At 37.6% G+C, this 22,312-nt stretch overlaps 1 protein-coding gene across 5 annotated transcripts in view; it reads left to right on the top strand.

Annotated features, from left to right (window-relative positions):
- Positions 1–22,312, top strand: part of LOC122396798 (membralin) — a 60,650-nt gene that overhangs the window by 15,986 nt on the left and 22,352 nt on the right. For all 5 annotated transcript variants that reach the window (XM_043395484.1, XM_043395481.1, XM_043395482.1 and 2 more), the window contains one exon: positions 4,593–4,725. In XM_043395484.1, coding sequence (XP_043251419.1) covers positions 4,593–4,725 — 133 coding nt within the window. The remainder of the gene's footprint in view (positions 1–4,592; positions 4,726–22,312) is intronic.

Genomic DNA, 22,312 nt, shown 5'->3' with positions numbered 1-22,312 from the left:
ATAGGGTTGTCGTGAACCCAACGTGGCGGAAATTATAATTATGCCATAGTTATAGGTTGCGCTATATATACAGGGTGTCTCTAACAAAGATGGTCTTCGCGAGCGTGGAAATTCAAGCAATAAAATAGAGAAAATTATTAGAAACGAATACGTTACAATACTTTTCGTTACATCACTTTAATACTATTTTAATCGAAGATAATAATTATGTAGATCATGTAAATATGAACAAGTTAATAATTGAACGTGATTAGTTTCGACGAGAAGGTAGCAATTTATGGAAGATTAGCAACTAATTGTAAGAAAATCATTTTACTGTATATGTTTGCATTGTGTTGCTTTAGATGTGCATTTAACTGTTTAAATTTTTAGTGACTGAAATTTATAATGGAAGTATGAAATCGATAGATTAATTTGTTATTATTTAACTTATATCGAAATTAATTTAGCCACTTCGGGGAATTAAACCACGATATCGCGTTTCTCGCGATCATCCATCGAGAATACTGCGCTTTATTCGATTTTTTGGCCGTTTGAAGCGGTTTCACTTTAAACTGTCTCGTTGACGCGACCTGCGTGTATGTGCATCCTCAATCGATCAGTGTACGTAGATATGTACATCGATATTCATATGCTTCCGAATGGATCGGGTTTACGGTCATATTTATTGGCACTGAAACGGGAGTAAGAAAAACGATGTTACATACGGCTTGCCATTTAATTTTCTTTTTTCGTACCATTCAGTTTTCTTCCTCGGCATAAAAAGTACATTAAATGAAATAATAATAGTAACAAATAAGCATATTGAAATCGACGAGGGGAATATTACTGTTGAATTTGTGCTGATCGATAGTCGCAAATCAAGCTGTAACTTCTACTACCACCCAATTTAGATAATAATGAAGAGTCAATGACATAGTATGCAGTTCTGTAAGAAGACGGTTTTCAGATAAAAAAAAAGGAAAACTGTTTACCTCGTTGTTAAGCCTCGAGATATCGATATTCCTCGCATAAAAGTCGGATCTTCCGTTAACAGTTTCCAGTTATTCGTCCGCCGTGCTCCCGAAACATCGAGAAATTTTTCTGAAGTAACGAGGATCCCCTTGATCGGTTTTTTCGTGGTGGAAAAATGCTAGCGATATAAATTGGAACGTTCCCCGTGCAATTTCAGCGTCGCGCGAGATTATCGAGCGTTCGTCGTAGTTGCTCGAGGAATTTTAACGTCTTTATAAAAGTCAAGAGGAAGAGGAAAATGTCGAAGCGCAGTTCTGCTACACACTCGGTCAGGGCTTGTGCACCAGGGGGGCTTACCGGGCTGAGGTAATGTCCGGCTAGTATGCATTTAAATGAGTGCATTATCCGTGCATTATCCAGCGTTAAGATCATTTTGGCGAAGGCTCGTATGTAACTGATTCATGCGTCTCGAAGTTGTTACCCAAATAATGATATTTGCGACGTTGATCGCAAAACTGTCTTTGGTTCTTTTCTTAAAAATTCTCTGTTCGAAATACCGTCCCGAATTTTATAATACATTTGATCGTTACGTGAAATATTAATCCTCAAAAATTAATACGAAGTTAAATACCACTCGACATTGTATGAAGCTATTTTATTTAGACTTTACAGAGCGAGATTACAGAAACATTGGACGTTCGATCAAATAAATAATATTTGTTCTGTTTACTATTTTCAACGAGGATGTAATATTAGTCCATCGCCTGTGAAATAACAAATTAATGATCTACAATTATGACAACCTGTTTTGGCGGATTGGTAGAAATTATATAACTAATTAATAGTTGCTTTACGGACGCGAATCAAAGGGACGAAAATGTTTGAAATGTATTGCTTGTTTCGATCATAATGCCCGCCAATTTTGTTTATTTCAACCAGACAAACACTAATATTAATTACTAGATATAATTAAGAGCAAAGAATTATTAATTTCACTAATTTAATTTACCGGTCGCGTTATCTCTTCCAGGCGACAATGGATCGTCGGTCCATGTACATAATTAACTAACCACGCTGTTAGCGAATAATTCTTCACTCTACTGCTACTTTTACTCACGGTGAAGTGTCACACGTTGCGTTCATTATCATTCTCCTAGCGTGTTTCTTCTTATTTTGTCGCACTGTGTCCGATCAAGAAACTAATTACCCGGGGTCGTACCCTTAGTCTGGAAAACTATTTATTCTGCTCATTGCGGAGTGCTTTCATCCACTACCACTATTCCCTTAGTACCTTTTGTACGACGTATTGGCGTCTTGTTTTCTCCACCTAATATCAGTCGGGAGCGTATTTTTCGAAAACCAAAACGTCAGGCACCCTAAGATCGAGCACCGTTTCTTCATGCGTGTCAGCCCAAACAAAGGGGAGGTAATTACGGGATGGTAATGGTTTTCTTTAGATTCTCCGTTGTTCCCTGCAACGTTTATTTTCGTGGTCCGAACCGTGTCCTTGTTTATCGAAGCGATTGGCTCTGGAAGCGGATCTTGGAACTGCACGACTTCCGAAAATTTTCGACGAAAGTTCGTTGCATTAGATTTCTGCACATAAAATTGTCGATGAGACTGTTGCATCGTTCGAAAAAAAATGTTTCTGTCGTTATTTTCGAGATTTGAGGCGATACCAATTGATCGAGAAAATATCGTGTCGATTCTCTTCTAGAAAACTTTAAACGTTTTCATTAATCACCTTAAGACGGCGCGTTTCAGGTTGGTTGTTTTGCACTTTCGTGACCTGGCCACGACACGCCCTGCGATACTTTTATTATTTCCGTTTGGTCCTCGGGGAGGTTTCATATCGTTACAATTCATTAAGAAACACGCCAGCGAGCATACAACGGCGTTCTATATTCTTCTTTTAATAGATTAGCTGTGTTTTTTGTGAATACGATCCAGCCAAGTATTGGTTACACTAGTTCTCAAACATCTGTTTTTAGAATTCCATTAAAATATATATTCATTAATTTTGATTTTTTAATCATTTATAACGTATAATCGATGGTAGGTGTATATTAATTTCATCCTTTAAAACCTGACGAAGGACAGCTCAATTTAAAAATCATCTTTTTCATTTAATAAGACAACCTATAAATATTGACACAATGTATAAAAATTTTAAAATGGTTATGAATATCGAACGATCATTTTTTTTTTTTTTTTTGCGTGTTCACCGTTGTTCCTTACCTAAATTTTCGTTCACGGTTAGTTCGAAGGAAAATCGTTTCAAGCGAGATAAGTTTGTCGATACTTCACTCGATAAGCGAGATTTAACGTTCAATGCCTGCGAAACAATAAAAACCGCCTGTGGGATACGCCGAATGTATCGTTTTAACGGTATAATGGCCCATGGGTCGGTATTAAATTTACATGGGGTGAGTCTTGCACACTGTACCACGAACTTTTAATTGTGCGGAAACTATTCGATTAATAGGACGAGCCTACGGGTTTGATAGCAGACGATTGCGTGTATCGATTCCCTCCCGTGATTTGTTTCGTTATTTTTAAACCTCCAACGCTCCCTTTCGTTTTCTCTCTAGCAGAGGTATTCTGTGCGCCTATAATCCGAGTTGTTTACGCGTCGTGGCATTAGATTTTGATGCTGACATTATCATTAAGATAATGAATTACAAGTCCACGTTCCTCTAATGACGTTTGTTTCATATTTGGATTATTATTTGGTCGAAAGTTCGCCTTTAATTTATGTAAAACCATCGACTGACTCCAAGGAATAGAGAAATATAACATTATATAGTATTTAGTCAAAAAAATGAGATATTATTATACTGCACGATTTTCACTGTGAGTGACTGTATGAGTCCATCGGCCGGATAATTAGATTTTCAATTTGTATTGTAGAATAGGGAATATATGCATCCAATCCGGCTTTAGGTATTATACGTTATCTCTAAATGTATGTGCACTGCTTGGTGCATACTCGTGTACATATGTAAGATTTATAGTACATGTTTCGATAACATATAACGTGCACGTATTTGCGCGTATGCATAAGATTCAGTGTATTCTTTAATAGATGATAGATTATACTGCAGTAATTTAAGAGGAAGGTGTACAAATTGAAGGATATTTTATATTTTCAATATTCAAAATATAAAAGGAAAATCCGAACGTTTACTGATCGAGTAGATGACTTTGTAATTCGAGAACGTTGATTTAAATTTACTGATAAATTGATATATTTCCTCGAAATTATTTCAAGTAAACTTTCGAGATTGAAATACTGACCTGTTACATAAGATAAGGATTGTACTCTTTCTTTTCGCGAAAGAAAAGAGTGACAAAGTTTTCATCTTTTCTCTTGGTAATTATTCAAACGACTGTGAACTGTAGCTTTACTCCAACCGTAAAGTTATTCCTTGAGTAAATAACTTTTTTCTCGAAAAATCAAAGGCTTAAGTTTCATAGAGTTAATGGATTCTGTTTTGGACACTCTGTAAATACGGAATAAGAATTGACAGTAATGAAGCGACACTTATAGGGAGACAGTAAAGATGAGAAAAAATGTGTTCAATTGTAAGCGATAAATAACTAAATTTACAGTACAAAACAATATTGTTCTGTTGCAGGGATGGAGGCAATCATGTCAGAATTTTTCAACGACAATAGAACTGCTTTTTACATCATACTGATTGTCTGGATTGCTGATCAGTATGACGTTGTTTGCTGTCACACACAAGTTACGAAGAGGTATTGGCTTCGGTGAGTGTTACATAAAAATATTTTCTATTGTTTCTACTTGTAAAAGTAGATAAATTTACTTGAAACGTGAAAGATTCAGTTTTCAATATGACCAAAAAGTTATTTATATCGCACGAGGTCGTAGTTGCATGCATAAATTATAATAAGCCTTTCAACGAATTACTTCAGCACGTCTTTTAAAGCAAACTCCAACAAACTTTGAAAATTCTAGTTAGTATAATAGTTATTATAGCAATTGTATATTTTCAATATTTTTAGTATTATTCCATTTTTACAATAGAGTTAAATAATACTAGTTTCTTAAACTAATACCTATTAGATGAAATGAAAAAATAGCCTGTCAACACTTTTGAAAATGACGAAGTATCGTGAATGCTCGACTCGAAACCCCTTTTCGCTTCCTGTTTGTCGTCATGTTCTGCGGCAAATACAAAATAATAATCGTCACATACCCGCTTTTTCAATAATGTTATACAATACCATGTTAAATAACAAAAAAATTTCCTCTCCATTGTTTTTCTATTTTGAATAGGAACAGAGTTGTAGTTTGGATCAGTTAATAAACTAGCTCTGTATAACAGTGTATGCTCGTGTGCAAAATTGTATCAAATTGTGTGGATTTCAGTCAGTGTTATTATAACTGATAGATTTTGAATAAGTAATCCTTTTCTATATATATTTTAATATCTTTCGTGATTTACGACTTCCAAGGGCATAAATAAAGGGGTTGGTTACTCCCTTAAAGTAAAAAGGTGGTACGATTGAGACAAAATTCTGAAATAGGTCTAATTTTTTGTTCGATTCTACGCACAGTGTATTAGATGTTAACCTCGTTTTCCCAGAAATCCCGCCCTTTGTTTCCCAATTATGCGATTATGGCGGAATTTGTCTTTGTTAATGGACGTCAACACAATTAAGGACGAATACGTACCTTCTGTAATTATTGGTGTTTATTGATTGCCATGGAACGCGCAGATCCTGAGTGCGGTACGTGCAGTGAAATCTTAATCAAACACTGCGGTTTGCAGTATAATAAGCTTACAGAGTGTAACCATCTGTTTATGTACTGTGACGATCATATGTGTAAATAGGGAAAATGTTTTTAATTCGTACTATGTCGAAAAATGTACATCTTAGACTACAATGTAGCTTGCACATTGTTATATGTAACATAATATTCTCGAACGATCACGGTGGCAATAAACATTTATTACAACTTGTCGAAACAGGATCCGTGAAATCATAGTTGAGTTTGAAAATAAATATTTTCCTGTTCATATTTTCGTCGCCGTACGACCCGAATCGTTGATTTCTTTTTTATATCTCGACGTCGAGTACGATTCGATCCGTCCATCGGAGGAGATTGATCGTTCCTTTATTACCATAAATATTTTCAATCGATCGAAACAGTATCGTGGCGTCCCGACGATCGTGTTCAGATGTCAAATCGAGATCAGGATGAGCTTCCTCGGAATAGGAATCGAGTTTTACGCTCGATGTGGCTTACGAGAGAGAACTATACCGTAATTCCCTTAGACAGACAAAGCTATAGGGTCGAGACATTAGAGGCATTAGACAGCGATTAAACAAAATTGTCGCCGGTGATAGTTCTACTCGCCGCTCTGGATGTTTGAACAGTTCCCAGTGACGCGCGAGTGAACAGTCAACGAAATTGCTCGCGGCTAGAGGGCGATACGTTTAAAGCGGAACATTTTAAATTGCCGTGAACTTTTGACAAATAGATCGAACGCTGTAGAGCTTCCGGAAATGAAAGAAAAGAGGGATTCCTCTGAAGTGAGCAGGGACAGTAGCTCGAGTCCGTAATGCGTCGGACGTGATTTTACTTTAAATTATAAACACCGTAATTGCACGTTAAAAGAAAAGCAATAAGCGCAAATAATTTATTGCTTAAGTTTTCGTAGAACTCTTTTGCATTACTTTTAGTATTGGCACGCCCTCACTGTTATTATCTCTTTCTATTATTATTTTGAAGCTCGTTAGAGCTTTCGGGGCAAATAAAAACCTTCAATAATCTTCGTCAATCATTGTTTGCTTGTGCTCTTTGACACCTTTGTCATGTTCATTTCATTCTAAAATTATCAAAAGGTCGTAGTAACAATATTTGTCTGTATGTTCGTGCACGTTATATTAAATATAATGGTTTTAAATAATTTGATATTCCAAATACATTTTTATAATTATGACATTATATTTTGGAAAAGGATACGACGAGATACGAACCTTTAAAAATTGATGTAAAATGTACGTGGAAAAGCCATCAAAGGACGCATGCACCAGAAACACGTTTTTATTTTTAAATAAAAATTTTTTACCGTCTATTTCGCTCTCTAAAAAATTCTCTCGGAGGACAAAGCTTCGATACCTACGAGGCCATTAAACGACTTTATTAGTTTTTTGTGGGGAAACAGAGGGATTTTTATGAATGAGGAATTATGAAGCTGTTCTCGAAAGGTTGGAATAGATTGTAAGTTAGATTATTTGCATGTTAAGAATAGCACGAACTTTTCAATCAACCTAATATTTATAGTAACGCTTATCACCAGAGGATTTTAAAATTTATATGACAATAATATTTTATTTAATAATTCTAAATATATACGAAAGATTATAAATTCACGGTTGCTTGTTACGAAATATGTACCAAAAGCATAGCTGCGTTTCCTCTAAGATGCAGACGAACGCAAATCATTGGAATAATCGGTATTAGGCAACAATTAAACAGATTCCGCGCTGGTAATATCCCTTATTGCCTCCAAGTATCTGCACTGTGTCTTGCATAGTATCAGAACTGCGCTGTTGTCTGTGATATTTACATACACCAGATCGATTTCAATCGCAAGAAACACAGCGAACGGTCTGCAATCGTTCTCTTTTTCTTCGTAGAAATTAGTTCCCTCACGTGCGAGAAGATTCTTCGGTTTGACCTCTTTTCCAAGCTCCAACTATTTCGTTTAAGCCGAAGCTTAGATGCTCCCTTGTCACGTGAACGAAATACGATTCAATGAACGATAATTGTTTTTTTCATAGAAATAGCTTTTAAACTAGACGAATATAAAATCTCGTATTTAATTCGTACGCCTCTTCGTATTAATCGTACACATGGCGTGGAAACGACACTTACAATTAGTTCAAATAAAAGTTTCCTCCTTTTTCTCGTGGAACTTTGTGAAACCCGTTCCTCGAAATGACCACAAATGCAATTGGAAGCCCTCTTAATTAGGTAAAACATTTTCTGTTTGAAATTGTTTCACATCGCGCGTAATCATGGTTCAATTTATTGCTCCACGATCTTAGGTTCTTGGAGTTCTGGTTGACTGACTTTAGGTTACGGTTGGTATGCAGCCAACATCGAACACTGTCGACTGACTGTTTCTACGGGTCATCCAATTTTAATTAGGAGTTCGACTTCCGCTTACACGCGGTTTATCCGATCCTTCGTATTTAGTTCCTGTTCCCATTCTCCTACCGTTCGTAATCCGAAGCCTTTATAGAGGGACAGAGATCGAAATGGAGAGAATGGCTAACGCGTTGAATATAATCGATACGAGACAGATGCTTCGTTTCATTTAAACATACCTATTATTGGCATTATATTATAGAGAAATGATTTAGAGAAAGAGACAGAGGAATCTAAAAAATTTAATAAAATCCATGCCGTAATACATGAACGTGACAACACAAAAGTACTTCTCCAGACCTTGTGCTGCTCGAATGCTTTTTTCCAAGCATCATTTCATTTATTTACTTTTTTCTATAAAATAATAAACCAAAATTTTAATTATTTTTTATGTATCTATTTCACATTCGACCAGTTTAACATTAACGTGCATTTTATATATTTATATCATAGCATTTTACGTGTCGAAAGTTGCAGTATTTCAAAATAATTTTGTATTGTTGCGTTTGCTCGAATGCTTTTTATCAGAACTTGTACAATTATTTAACTTTGGTTAAAATTCAATAACGCATGAGAACCATCGTTTGCTGGCAAATTATACGTTTGAACAATCTCCACGATGAGGAGAATTCGGATCAAACAGAAAGATGGAATTTTGAAGTTTAATGTAATTCGAAATGAAATAAATATGACCCGTTAGAAAATATAAGATAATTATTATTTATTTGCTTGTTACTAGTGGTTAAATCTATGTTTATAGCCATGATCCGCCAGAATATCTTTACTGATGAGTCCTCTAGCGGATCTAGGACAAAACGTCGTAATTGTTATTGTTCTCACGATCAATAAACGTGCATACACGTACTTTTATTAACGTATGTTTAATCAGTGGCGAGCAAATGAATTAAAATTATTTTCCACCTTTATAAAGAATAAAATTTCTGATTTTTTAAACGCAGCAGCAAATTTGAATTCCCGTATTTTGGTTAAGAATAACGAACATTTATATTTTCCGAATAGTTACAGAAATTTAATGGCACGTTGCACGATATGAGATTTTGATTTTCAATGTAGATATTCTTCAACCATTTTCGCGATACGGTTCGTACGAAAATTTACTTACGACTTTGATTCTCTACGTGTGTCTTGTTATAGACTGGAACGAAACTCTGGAAGTAAAACCAAGGTAGTATAGCAGCCTTCATCCGTATACGGTATACAAGAGTAGACATTGCCAGAAGGCAAAGAGGTACTGAAAGTTCAATGATTGCCACGCCTGATATCTGTTCTATGCGAAGTTAGGTGTTTTCACATACTGTTTCTTCTTCTTTTTACGCGCCGGAAACGTAGACTGGAGATCGCGCGAACGGTATCATTCGCTTCTGGGTTCTCAATTTTCGAACGAGGAAACGTTTCCTACGATATTGCAAGAATCGAATGAATAATTTCTTATTATCTTCCGTCCCTAAACTAATCGAGTTTATTAATCTTCTCGAATTTAATACTTTGGTGCTTCGATACTCGAGTATTTTCTTTTCAAAATATTTGGATTTAATTTATTCTCAATACTTGCAATGATTAAATGAGATAATTAGACGTTCTAGTTCAATGTACCAACTGTGGCTGAATTCATCATTCGATACTCACCAAGCAACGTGGAAATTAGGGTCTGATGCAGAACGGACGTTGAATTTGATGGTACATAAACTGATCGGAGGTTGAACATGCGATAACGTTGGCAGTCTTCATAAAAAGTAATCTGCAATACGATTTTATTTCTTTTAAAGACTCGAGGATAAACGCAATCAAGCAATTGGTTTCACAGACCCAACCAGTTAAAACCTCAACCCAGTGGTAAGAGTTTCATCCATTTGTTCAACGATTTAAAAGGGTCGCTATTATTCGCAGTCTACTGGCGTGCACGTGGCGGCAGTCCATGTACGTGCGTATGTTGTCGAAAACAATTAGAAAAGTGCTTTGTTGAAACGTTTCGGGGAGTGTTGTTGCATGATATCGATTCAGTACTTGATTCCTCAAAGCAAGACGAAATAAGTATTTCATTTTACGGAATGTAGATTGCTTTAATCGACCGGAATCGTCGTTTCTGATCTTGCACAGTGTTTTTAAAATGCATTAAAATAATTGCAAAATACGTTTTGCTAAAGGACAAAGTTTCCTGTTTAACGTTTACTGACGTATCGAGGAGGAGTACCATTTGATAACCGAGACAATCGTTCCGGAGTAAACCGGATATGCGACTGTTTTTAATAAATATTCATTCCACTAATGAACGGCTAAAATTAATATCGCGATTCGCGAATAATTATTTTCTGATTGTTGCGTATGTTCCACTCACGTGTTTTGTACATATGTATGCGTATGTACAAAGCGCCAGACCGATGAAATAAATAATTCGAGGAATTGGTCCGTGTATATAATTTACATAATTAAGATTATTTGTTTTAAATTTAACCCGGCTACTTTATACTACGTCTGTGTTATTTTTCACAACGGTGAATCTCTTAATCGTCTGTTCCATTTGTTTTTACGGTTATCGAAAGAGACGCGGTAACGGAAATTTATTTACGCTTTAATTTCTCACTGGTAAATATTGAATTTAAATTCACTTGAATTTTTCGAGTTACGGGTTAATTTAGCTTCGATAAATTGATCCCAAAAACTTCTTGAACATGTACGGTAATCGTGTGGTCTGTTAGAAGAAGTACTGAACGTTGAAAATGATTGATGCGAGGGTGTGGATGGTTTCGTGTTACTGATCCTTGAGTGAATTGTCATTGCCACAATATTTCATCAGTACGATCCAGTCTTGTGTGCTATAAATATTTGAAGAATTCACTGTTTAAACAAATTAAGATAATTTCGTCATTGTCTAGTTAATTGAGCCTGATGTCATTTCCTTCCGTAGTGAACACATTTGTCAACAGGACGAAATTGTATTATGTTTGTTTGGGTGTACGATAGTATTATTAAAGACATTGTTTTTTAATATTGTACGTTTGCTGGTCACCACAGATTTATTCGAGAAAATTGATCATGGTGTAATAACGCGAGCAGTCTTCCTTAGCTCTCGAATCCGTAATTGTTGTAGGTTATTCAGAGGTGTACGACGCGATTTGGCTTATTTTTGGTCGTGTCAATAGTCGTGTCGTTCTTTCTGGAGAATTGGGATGTGTCCGTTGCCTGGACAGCAGTGGCTGTGAAGAAAAAGATGAGAAAGATAGGATGTGATCAGAAGAGAGCTAGGATGGATCTTAGTTTGACGATACGTGATGGTGTTAGGTCGTCACCAAGGGGTGTGCACTTTACTTTCGATCCGTAATGTGGGTCTGGATTCTCGGCAGTTCGTAGATAACGCACGTTCAGTCCCATTTGAGCCTAGAAGGGCTGTCTCTTCCTTCGTCGTTCTGCTTGGCTGACTTATCTGGACTGGTGTGCACATACAAACGCGCGTGTCCCTTCTTGGCGAGCTGGACTTGTGTAAATAGTGACATTAGGACGTATAATACTGTAATATAATAATTTAATACTTTCGTCTGCTCATGGACGACCTCTCGTTGCTCGACCAGTAGCAATTTCTTTCACGCAGCGTTATGTTGTGCTCAACTAAAATGGTTTATTACTTTTCGTGGACAGTTGATGGTCGTAGCCTGAGAATTGGGTCAATAGTAAACCAAGATATAGACTTGTTCCAGTTATTATTTTCCTTACGAAGACGAAGACGTTGGACGATTTGTAACGTAGCTTCTATTCGAATCGTTTGTAAAAGTTGGAGTTGTTGAAATTAATTTGTAGTTCCCACGTGAATATTTCGGTCTTTTCGTGTTTAATTAGCCATTTATGTGCCTTAAATGCTTTACATTACTTTATGTGTAGAAGGAAGTAATGTTACGTTTCGTTCTGATTAATTTTGTACGTATAATACATGACAATGTTGAAGATTGTTATGGGACTTAATAGCTTAATATAATTTCGATTTTTCTGTGCTCTTAATATTGTTCAAATAGTTTCTCAAGTTCCCCTTATTCAGGTAACTTCCTAGTTCTAATTTATGTTCAGAGATTTGATGACACAAACTTTCGTCCTTATGCAGCCGTAATTCCATTACACCTGCTGCAATTTGTGTAACAGCGTTATTAATGATACCAGAATTTACTTGGGAAGAATATTAAATTATTTCCAGTATTAACGTAAATAGGGAAGTAATGGGTTCTTTTTAAATCTCTTAAAATTCGTCGAATCTTATTTGAAAGAATGCGTTTAGAGAGTGTTCACGTCTGCGTTAAGAGGCAAGCTTAATCAGCCGACTATCGCGGAATCGAATGCATTTCGCCAAGTTGTAAAAGTCTGCTGAGTAGTCGGGGCAATTGCGTAATATGTGTGTAAGGGTGCATTTCTGTTAACACGATTGCATTGAAACAGCTAAATGGATTTTAATGAAATTTTATGCAGGATCCTACTATTCGAGGCTTTATTTTGATCGAGACAAATATAAGAATTTGTCAATGTTCCCCCCGGTTTGCAGGTACGTTTAAGAATTCTCGTGCTCGTGGAATTCATTGGGATATTCTTGTCGATATCTCCGATCGAACCGCATTTCAATCGCAACGGCCGTAGTTCGAACAGCTCGCGGCGCCCGGTGCCGCATCATTTCCGTCCCATTCTGCTCATTCTGTATTTACATTTCGCCAGCAACGAATTAACCTGGACGAAAGGGATCGTTCTCTCGCAGGAGGCAGTCCATTCCATCGCGCGGGTGCCGTCGGTGGCATTACGGGCGTCGACGCCACGCGACGTCGGCTCGCAAGTGGCGCGTCGAGTGCTTACAATCAGCTGGGCTTGTCCGCAAATAACATCGGAGGATGATTATGATTGAATAAGGCCCGTAATTGAGGCTATAGAGCAATTATATAAATAACAAGCACATCACGGATAGCGATGCACAGCTACACGGCCAGACGGCACCCATAAACGCATATCGCGAGTGCGGTTGGACTGCCTGGGGTGTTATTTTAGCATGATGGGTGGAGAGCGTATCGGGGAGGGGGTCATTCTAGGGGGTTTCTCTCTCGTTCTGTCTCCACGTCTCCGTCTCTCTTGCTCGGCTGCCGTCGAACGGGAGCGGCGGCGAGTTGGGTTGAAAATTACAGTGCAAACATAACCTGTACATATATACCGCGAGCCCTCGGCACGTCGCGTTTGTGTGCGCCGTTAGGTGGAGCCGATGATCTCGAATTGCCTTCGTTTCAACCCCTACCGCCTTGTTTTTTTTCTTTCAGCCATCCTCTCCTTTCCACGGTTCCCCCTCTCTTCGCGTCGCTTGGAAAATCATGAGCATCGTGAAATTATATTTTGTCCGAGCAAATTGTCGGAAAGAAGAAACCATGTTCCCTTCCGTATGATTCGAAGCAAGGCAAGTCGAGGGATAGACGGAGGCGGAGTTCAACCCTTAATGGTGTGACTTCTCGCGATACCCCGGGTTGTGCTCGAGCTTCTGCCTTTTTGGGTCAACAAATCGATTTATATGTTTCTTTTGCATCGAACATTTTATAAACGTTCATTTTACGCAAACAAAACATTTATTATAATGATTCCGGCAGTAATCATCGTTCCGTCCAGTAAATAATGTAGCAAATAATTTATAGCGTGGATTTATAACGTATTAAACGAGGAATACAATATCGGCATTATGAAATAATTTTCCAGTTCGTGAGAAATTAACGATAATTATATGTTTTGCATTAGTATCAATAAATACAGAGTGGCTGAATTTTTCGATGCGATTTGATTCAAGAGGGTTTAGCGGAACGTCGATTATCGAAATGTCGATTAACCTAAACGTCGATCACAAGAAAATCTATTATGGGAAAGAACGAACCAAGCCCATGTACCCAAACCAAGCCCTTTTCAAACAATCGTGCCAAACGTTAGTATCTTAAATATATTGATAGTAATCATTGTCATATGTACGGTACGAAATAAGTAGTAAAAGAAAGTAGTGCTATCGTTAGGTGAAAAAGTGAAAATCATTTATTCTTTGTCACTTAGTCTTCTATTATCCTTTGAAACAGTAACATTTCGATTACGGGGTTAAGGAACAATATTCTAAATATTTTTAGAATTTCTACATATTCTTCACCAAAATACACGTCGTTTGCCGTTTGAAACATTAAAATCCTCCAATCCGTTCAGAAGTTATGATGTTTTAAACATACGCATGAAATTTCAGGGGAAAAAACGTGATATATGGTCAGACATTACATTTTCGGCAAGGAATTTTTTTCTCGAAACTGCGTAAGATTTCGGGCATATGTCTAATGACAAAAAATGATTGCAATTGACCCCCGCGGACGAAAATAATTTTTTCAGAACGATTCCAAATTTTTTTTTTCACCGAAAAATTTAGGCACTTACTCGAACGATTTACTAACAGATGGATAGCTCGTGCAGGATCTATTGCCTGGTTTGCACATTCTCCAGATTAAAAATCAATCACCAGATTAGAAACATTTTTTTGTTCAACGCTTATTGAGAATTATTTAGCGATTATCGAGCACCGTCAACATTATTATGGTTTAGGTCGCCTTCTGGCGTGTGGATTCATAAATAATGACAATTATTTGCACCACTGGTATGCGAATTGCGTGTGATTTCAAGCGGTGTTAACAACGCTCGGTATTTTCAAACCTCCAACGGGCGTTTGCCACGAATTTTGTATCCAAATACGTCGTTCTCATCTTATCGTTTCGCGTTGCAAAACATCATGTCCGTTTATCGAGTTGTATTCAGATATCTTCAACCGTGCGATAACATCATCAAAAATCATACAGAAAAATACTATTTCGGTTCAATAAAATATTCACTAAATTAATTCACAATAATTTTTATTGCTTTCTCAAATATTTGTTAGTTTGCGTTTATCGCAATTTATTTGCCACAGAAATCTTTCAGTATTACCGTGACTTTTTATATTGGAATTATAACAGATGTACGACGATATAGATTATAGATTATTATATTATTTATTGAACAGTTCGAAAATTACGGTTGAAAACGTTTGAATAAATATTAAGCTAGCTTGGAGGATGACGGTGAATGTTCATAGTATTTTCTCTGAAGCAACCAGCTATCCTAATGGCTACTTTTGTTCAAAATTCATCGCCACGACTATGTTGAATTCTCAACATCCGACTGGTCGACGGAGGCAGGTCGGATATATTGATAAACGTTCCTTTCATCTGTTTAAACAGTCAGTTAACTCTGGCATACGAAGCCATGAAAAAGTCGCAAGGCAACGGTTAAATCGATGCCAACAAACGTTACTCACGGCCTGTTATTTAGCCGTGGCGGAAAGCCTCGACAAGAAGCTATAATTACTTTCTACCACCCCCGATGTATTTACCTCGTAAAGGTGGATTTCGAAAGGAAATAGCGAAACTTGGAGCTCGATACACACGGAATTGGCGTTTTAATCAGGGTGTCGCGTTCGTCTCGGGTATCTCGGGAATAGGGGCGAGGGGGGGGGGAGGAGGGGCGATACGGGACGCATGGAGGCGAAGGGGCGTCAGACAGGCGCCAGCCGAACGGTGCTCTGGCTCCGACGCTGACGGAACGAAGAGCTGACTTCATTTTCCACGGATCGCCCTTTCGCATTCCGTCTATATACGATCGGTCAACGCTTTTGTCCTCGCGACAGGGTGCCAAAACGCCTTCCACGGGGGTTCCTTTTACCTCTGGACGTATGGATTTACGTCTTACCCCGCTAGGAAGATCGATAGCCGTGGGATATGAAACCGATATCGGTGTACCTGGAAAAATTCGAGGTAGATAAGCGTACGCTGACTGACGATCTCTTGTTTTGGCATTCGTTCGTTTCTTGGCGGGCAGCCACCCTAAAATATTGAGTTCAAGGACGAGGGACCATTTGGCCAACGACCCTTACATGTCGCGAGTATCGGTTCCTTTTGCAGTTTTCCAATATTTTTAAAAATCGCGTCTTCGATGTAGCTGTTGACTCGTGACCGCGGGGCTCATTTCCAAGATCTGTGTCACCGGACTGAAACTTTTCAAACCACCCGCCTGGTAGTTCGATCATTTACAATACCTTCGCCGAAAGCAAAATTAATGTTTCGCGTAGCCCCAACTTCGCGATGTCCGAGTTTCAACTGATACGAGCAAATTAATCGAATTCTCTCCTTTTCCATGATAAATGGAAATGATTTTTAGTCGTATATACTGTCGTAAATAGAACGATTACGGTAGTATTTTATTTGTAATAATCCAATATGATAGAAACTTGATTATTGCAGGAAATCTCGGTTATTAATGTGACGAGTTCTAATTTCGTGTAACCTATCCCCGCTGTAGCCTACAAATTAATCAAGTTTATCAGAACAAAGCAATTTATTATTGTATAATACTAATACAACGTCATCTGATTGACAATTTCAGAATTTTAAGAAATTTGGCACACAGACAGAGCGAAAAATATTATACACATATCTTTTTGGCCGATAGTAGCTGATATTCATGCCCAATAGGTGAAGCTATTTCTAATCTATCAATTAATGAATTTTTGATAAATTTAGAAATAATATTACACGAGTGTACATTTCCATAAGAAGACCAACGACACGACGTAACGTTTTCGATGAAACATTTGTTTCCTTATTATCCGGTGGAGTTGATAATTTGAATCCAATTAAATTTTATTTGTTATGTGTTCTGAATTATTCAAGGCTGAACGAGTGAAATTATGCAAAGATATTCGATATCGCGGGGTTCTCCCGAAACGAAACCGTAGGCCCGTTATTTACCACCGGAGACCCATGATTAATCGTAAACACTGGACGGAAAATTAGTCCCTGTAAAATAATTAGCCAACGTAATTAATTTTCTTCACTACCGAGTGCACAGTTTGGAATACTAAACAGAAACTGTCAGTTGCGTTCAGAAAACTGTTTCTAACGAGGAGAAGAGTAATCACTCTCGTGGTTGTTGCATTAGTTTGAACTGTACTGAAAAATTGTTTGTATTAGGTTTACATCGAATGTGACGCACTTAACCAATTTTAATTAAGTAGAAGTAGACAATGATTTTTCAGAATCGCACTGTTGCAATTTATTGCAGGGGAAGGAGATTCTGTGAAACGAAACGAGTGCCTCTTTTGCAATAACGGTGTTCAGAAAATTGAATTTTCCTAAGTGTATTAGAATCCATATTCCCGACAAAATTTCAACGACATTAAAAAATGAATATTGTCGTCCTAAGCAACAAATGCGTTAAGCGTAGTTTGCACGGAGGAATGTCCGTACTTGGCTGCCGCGGAGATACGCTTATAAAATTAAGGGATAATAAGAATTAACGACAATGATAGCAATCTGCACGCCATGATATTTTTTTTTGTGTTATCGAGGCTACGGCGCTGACGGGGAGACCTCGAAATGAATACAGATCTGCAGTGTTTTAACCAGAATAAGGATCGAGAACGAGAAAGTATGTTCGCATTATCACGCTGAAAAATGTAGAGAAAAGAAATCATTATTTATTCCGTTTTACCTCTTCTTGTCAATGTTCTTTTTTTGCCCAAAACGTAAAGAAAGTTACTTGATATTAGAATTTCGATTTTTCTTACTCTTTGATCGCAGGCAAAAGTGATATTTGTTCCTACGAGGGAAACAATCTTAATTCTTCTTGCGAGCAAATCTCGATAGACGTTGCGTAGCAAAAATCATTTGCAGTTCAATTTTTTTTGTTTTGATTCGATGCGCGCACGACGATCTAAAAATGTTAATATTCAAATATTAATATCGTCGCTGCTCTCGCGAAGTGCAAATATCATTTGAAGAGCGTAAAATGAAAATAGACGACACAGGTAGAATATTCTGTAGCAAATTAACATCCTGACAGGTCAATCCGTCCACGATATCGTTAAATTTTATGAACCATCGGCAACGTTTTAATATTTTATTCGTCTCTTTGCTTTCTAGCTTTTAAAGCCTCGTTCATATTTGATATTCGTTTTCCCTAACGCGGGGGGCATTACAAGGAATTAAGAAGATTATTCGTAATTTTGTAATATTTAGAAATAAATGTTTCACGAGGTCCGCGCGTGTGATTGCCCCGAATTGCAAATATAATTCGAAGCGTATAAAATAAAGTGAATAATGCGCGCGTAATATGCGAAACGCAGTCCTTAATTTCTGAAATACGCAAGCTCCGGAAATTACCTTGATTCGTAAAAAATATTTTCCGATTTCCGAGTCAACGTTTAATAAATTCAAATACGAACGATACGTTTGCCGATAAATATTCGAGTATAACGTGTCTTTTTAAAAAGAGATTATACTCGTCCAAACGGATATTACGACATGTCTGTACATTTAATCCGCGTGTCATGAAAAGCTTCTGAGTAAATTAGGAAACGCGCGGCAAGTTGTACGTAATCCTAAAAATAAAAAATTCCTGTTTATTTATGGTATTTGCAATTTAAAATAGTATTTTGCCATCGTAGGGAGACAACCCACAACCTCTACGTTTTACTATAGTGAATGTTTCACTTGTTTGTAACACTATAAACGACATATTAAATTGAAATTTTTCTGCTGATACCTATACAGAATAGCACGCGTTTTTTTAAATTTAATTTACTTTAATAATACTTGTATTTGCTTCCTCTGTATATTGGTAATTGTTGTATAACAACATATTGCATATAAAAATGAATTGAGAAATTGCAATAAAATTTGTTTATACCGTGTTTTATTTTCGAGAAAATTGATTGTAAATATTTGTCGAGTATGCGTATATTTAATTACGACATTGTTTGCTGAATAACGTTTCAGTTGTGTTCATTTGTATACATATACAGGGTGTTCGGCCATCCCTGGGAAACATTTTAAATGGAGATTCTAGAGGCCAAAATAAGATGAGAATCAAGAATATCAATTTGTAAAAAATTATTTTATAAAATCATTTGAAAAAATTATTTTCGGTTGCGGGGGTCGATTGCAATCATTTTAGGTGAATAAACATACCCCCGAAATCCTACGCAGTTTCGAGAAAAAAATTCTTTACCGAAAATATACTGTGTGGCCAGAAATATTTGTCTTATTTTAGCCTCTAGAATCTCCCTTTAAAATTTTTCCCAGGGTTGACCGAACACCCTGTATATGTATATGTATAACTTCCTTTGTTTACGTGTATACGACTTCGTAATTAATAATGCGAAATATACTTCAAAATTAATTCGCTCATCAAATGAGAAATTCATGGAATTTCATCGTGATATTACTGATGTATCTACCTTTTGTTTAGCTCATTGCGTATGAACATTCATAGCTATGAAATACCAGAGCCTGTTTTTAAAAACAGATGTTATTTTAATAATTTAAAGTGGAAGATCTTTTTTGCATTTCTGTTTTGTATTTCAAATATTCCGCTTTCGATAATTGCGCTCACTGTATGTGATGTTTTAAAACATCAACAGAATATTCATGGAAAATAGCACAAGCATTCATTACATTAAAAATCGCACCTGATCAAACAATGAGAAAACAAACGGGGAGAAAATACAATACGTGCGCGTAAACAAATTGTAAATCTATCAAATAGAACTTTCGTGATGTTACATAGTGCTCTCGCCCGTGATCCGTCTTTCATTATTTTGTATATGCTTTTATAAGCTTTATTTCTGCATAATACACGATTCATTCTGTTTGCACGATAGAAATAATATTTCGTTGGAATAACGTGTCCAAAATATTACATTTATTATTATGTTGCAACAGTCGAGTTGTACAGAAAACGTTAGATACCGGTATATAGAATAACTGACGATGTATCGGTGAATTAATCGAGGAAGCACATTGTTCCACCATTTAAAAACGACGAAGAAAGTATTGAAACTTGGAACGTGTAACAAAAATGATCGGATATCTGGAAAACCGCAGAAGCATATGAACCGAACCTAACGTTTACGAGCATTTGTACGTTCGACGCGACGAAATCTTATAGCGTGTGGCGGGGAGCCAGTGGCAAAGCAAAAAAAAAGAGAAAACTACACGCGTCACGTCAAAAGGAAGGAGGATAGGATAGCCATTAGCAAACACTATAAGTGCAAAAGCGGATTGCAAATCTACCGTGGCGGAGTTTCGTGATGTTTCGTTGGTACGCGATTCGTCTCTCATCGTCTCGTTCATATTTTTATCACGTCTATTTCCACCCGCCCGTTGGGATTCTATGTACGTACACATGCGTTGTCCCTTCCCTACCTGGGAACTGTGGCGTCGGATCGCGTTTCTGTTGCGAGCGTACGCATCATATAGGTATTCATTTGTGTACCTGAAATTCCAGCAAATCCTCGGGAATCTGGTTCGCTGCGCAAAAGGCACGCAACGACGTATTCGCTCGATCGTAGAACAAACGTTCGCCACCCCGTCGGTTCATGCATGGACAATTTCATTACCTGTATCGAGCCTCGGTGATGCTGCCGGTGGTTGTGATGGCGGAAAGAGGGGAGGGGGAGGGATCCGTGTGGGTGGTTCGACCAGAGGGCTCGGTTGGCGAGCGCGACGACGTGTGCAGGCGAAACTACACTATTAAATGGTGTCCTGACGGGCGCCAGTTAGGTGCACCGGGGTATGGCCCATTCTCATCGTGTCACTACGAATCTATTTGCATAGTAATGGCGCCGTGCTTCCCCGTCGTCTACCCTCTCCTTCCACCACGTCGCCGTTTAACGTATAAATACTGATACGGAAGGCTACGGCTCAACGGAAGTCTTCCTCTTTCTTCATCTTGGCAGATCTGGATCGAATGTTCCTCGAATTGGGATAGGGTGTCCGATCGACTGTGAATTCAGCCGAGTAACTTCATTCGCAGGATTTTCTCGACGCGTTACAATTGCCGTGTATGTTTCTGCATTCCCATCTGGCGATATGCATAGTAGGGTGTAACGAAGACGCGCCTTTGCCCGATACGCGTGGTTCGATGGTGGGGCGCGGCTGGCCTCACCAAACCTCGCGTTCAGCGACTCTCTTTCGCTACGGTTCCGTGATCGTGTCAACATCACCGTCTAAGGAAAGGAAAAGACTCGTCGAAAGGCTTCGACACACCACCTTCTTCTTAGAGAAAGCAAAACCATTTTTATTTCGTTACGGTTCGACCAGCAACGTACCATCCTACGATTTATAAAATAAATCGGAAGCCAAGCGATAAATTCAGCCTCGTCGTTCTTTTCACCGTCCCGAATGATATTACAAGAGCAGTTCTCGAAACTTGATTGCAATGTAAACGATCGATTTATCAATATTTTGAACATGCACCGTCGGCCATAAGTATTAGGACACTTGATGGAAACGTTCACAATTTTTTGAACTGCTCTAACTTTGTAAAATATAGTCGTAGAACGAACCTTATAGCATTTTTGCATCGAATTTCTTATACGTATTTATTTGATGAGATGTTGTTGCATAGTTTTAGCGAAGAGATCTGTCTGCGTAATACTATTACCGTTATTGAATTTGTCAGTTTATTAAGCACGTATATTTTCTACGAGTTCGATAATAGTTTATGGAAATTCTGAACTATGCGAAGGAGCGTGGTAGTAGTATCAGGAGTTGGCTGTTATTTCGAGTATTCAGTAAGATGCTGTTGAAAGCGATTTCCCAAGATAATGCGTACAGATGGAGGAGATACTGAATTGCTGGTAATTACTCTGATATGTTGATACAATTCTCTAATCATGAGGAATTCTGACCATAAATAGTGTCAATTGTTTTGTTTGCACGGGTCAGTGGAACAATTTACGAGCATATTTAAAAGTAAACAAAAATCGAAATTATTATCTTACTGTCGTTTCATCGAGAGTGTTCAAACCATTGTTGTAGCTTTGGGGCGAATTAAGTCAGCGAAGTTATACGTATAAATTCATTGCAAACATCAATCTTCGTGATAATTAGCATTTTATTGTAAGCTGGCACCAATTTTACTCAGCTGGAGAACAATCGAGAATCGAACTTAAAGCTCGTTAGAGTAACGACTTACGGTCCCCAATTATTCGTTATAATGCTAATTATCTCGTTCACCTTTAACTTCCTTGCGAAAATCTGCGATGCCGCGTACCGGAAATGTATCTTAAGACAGCGTTCG

Source organism: Colletes gigas, unplaced genomic scaffold, assembly GCF_013123115.1.
Source record: "Colletes gigas isolate AHSC1104 unplaced genomic scaffold, ASM1312311v1 Colletes_gigas_Sc00008, whole genome shotgun sequence".
In the NCBI taxonomy this organism is placed as follows: Eukaryota; Metazoa; Arthropoda; class Insecta; order Hymenoptera; family Colletidae; genus Colletes; species Colletes gigas.
Note: the sequence above shows the minus strand (reverse complement) of the source record. Positions and strands in the feature narration are given on the sequence as shown.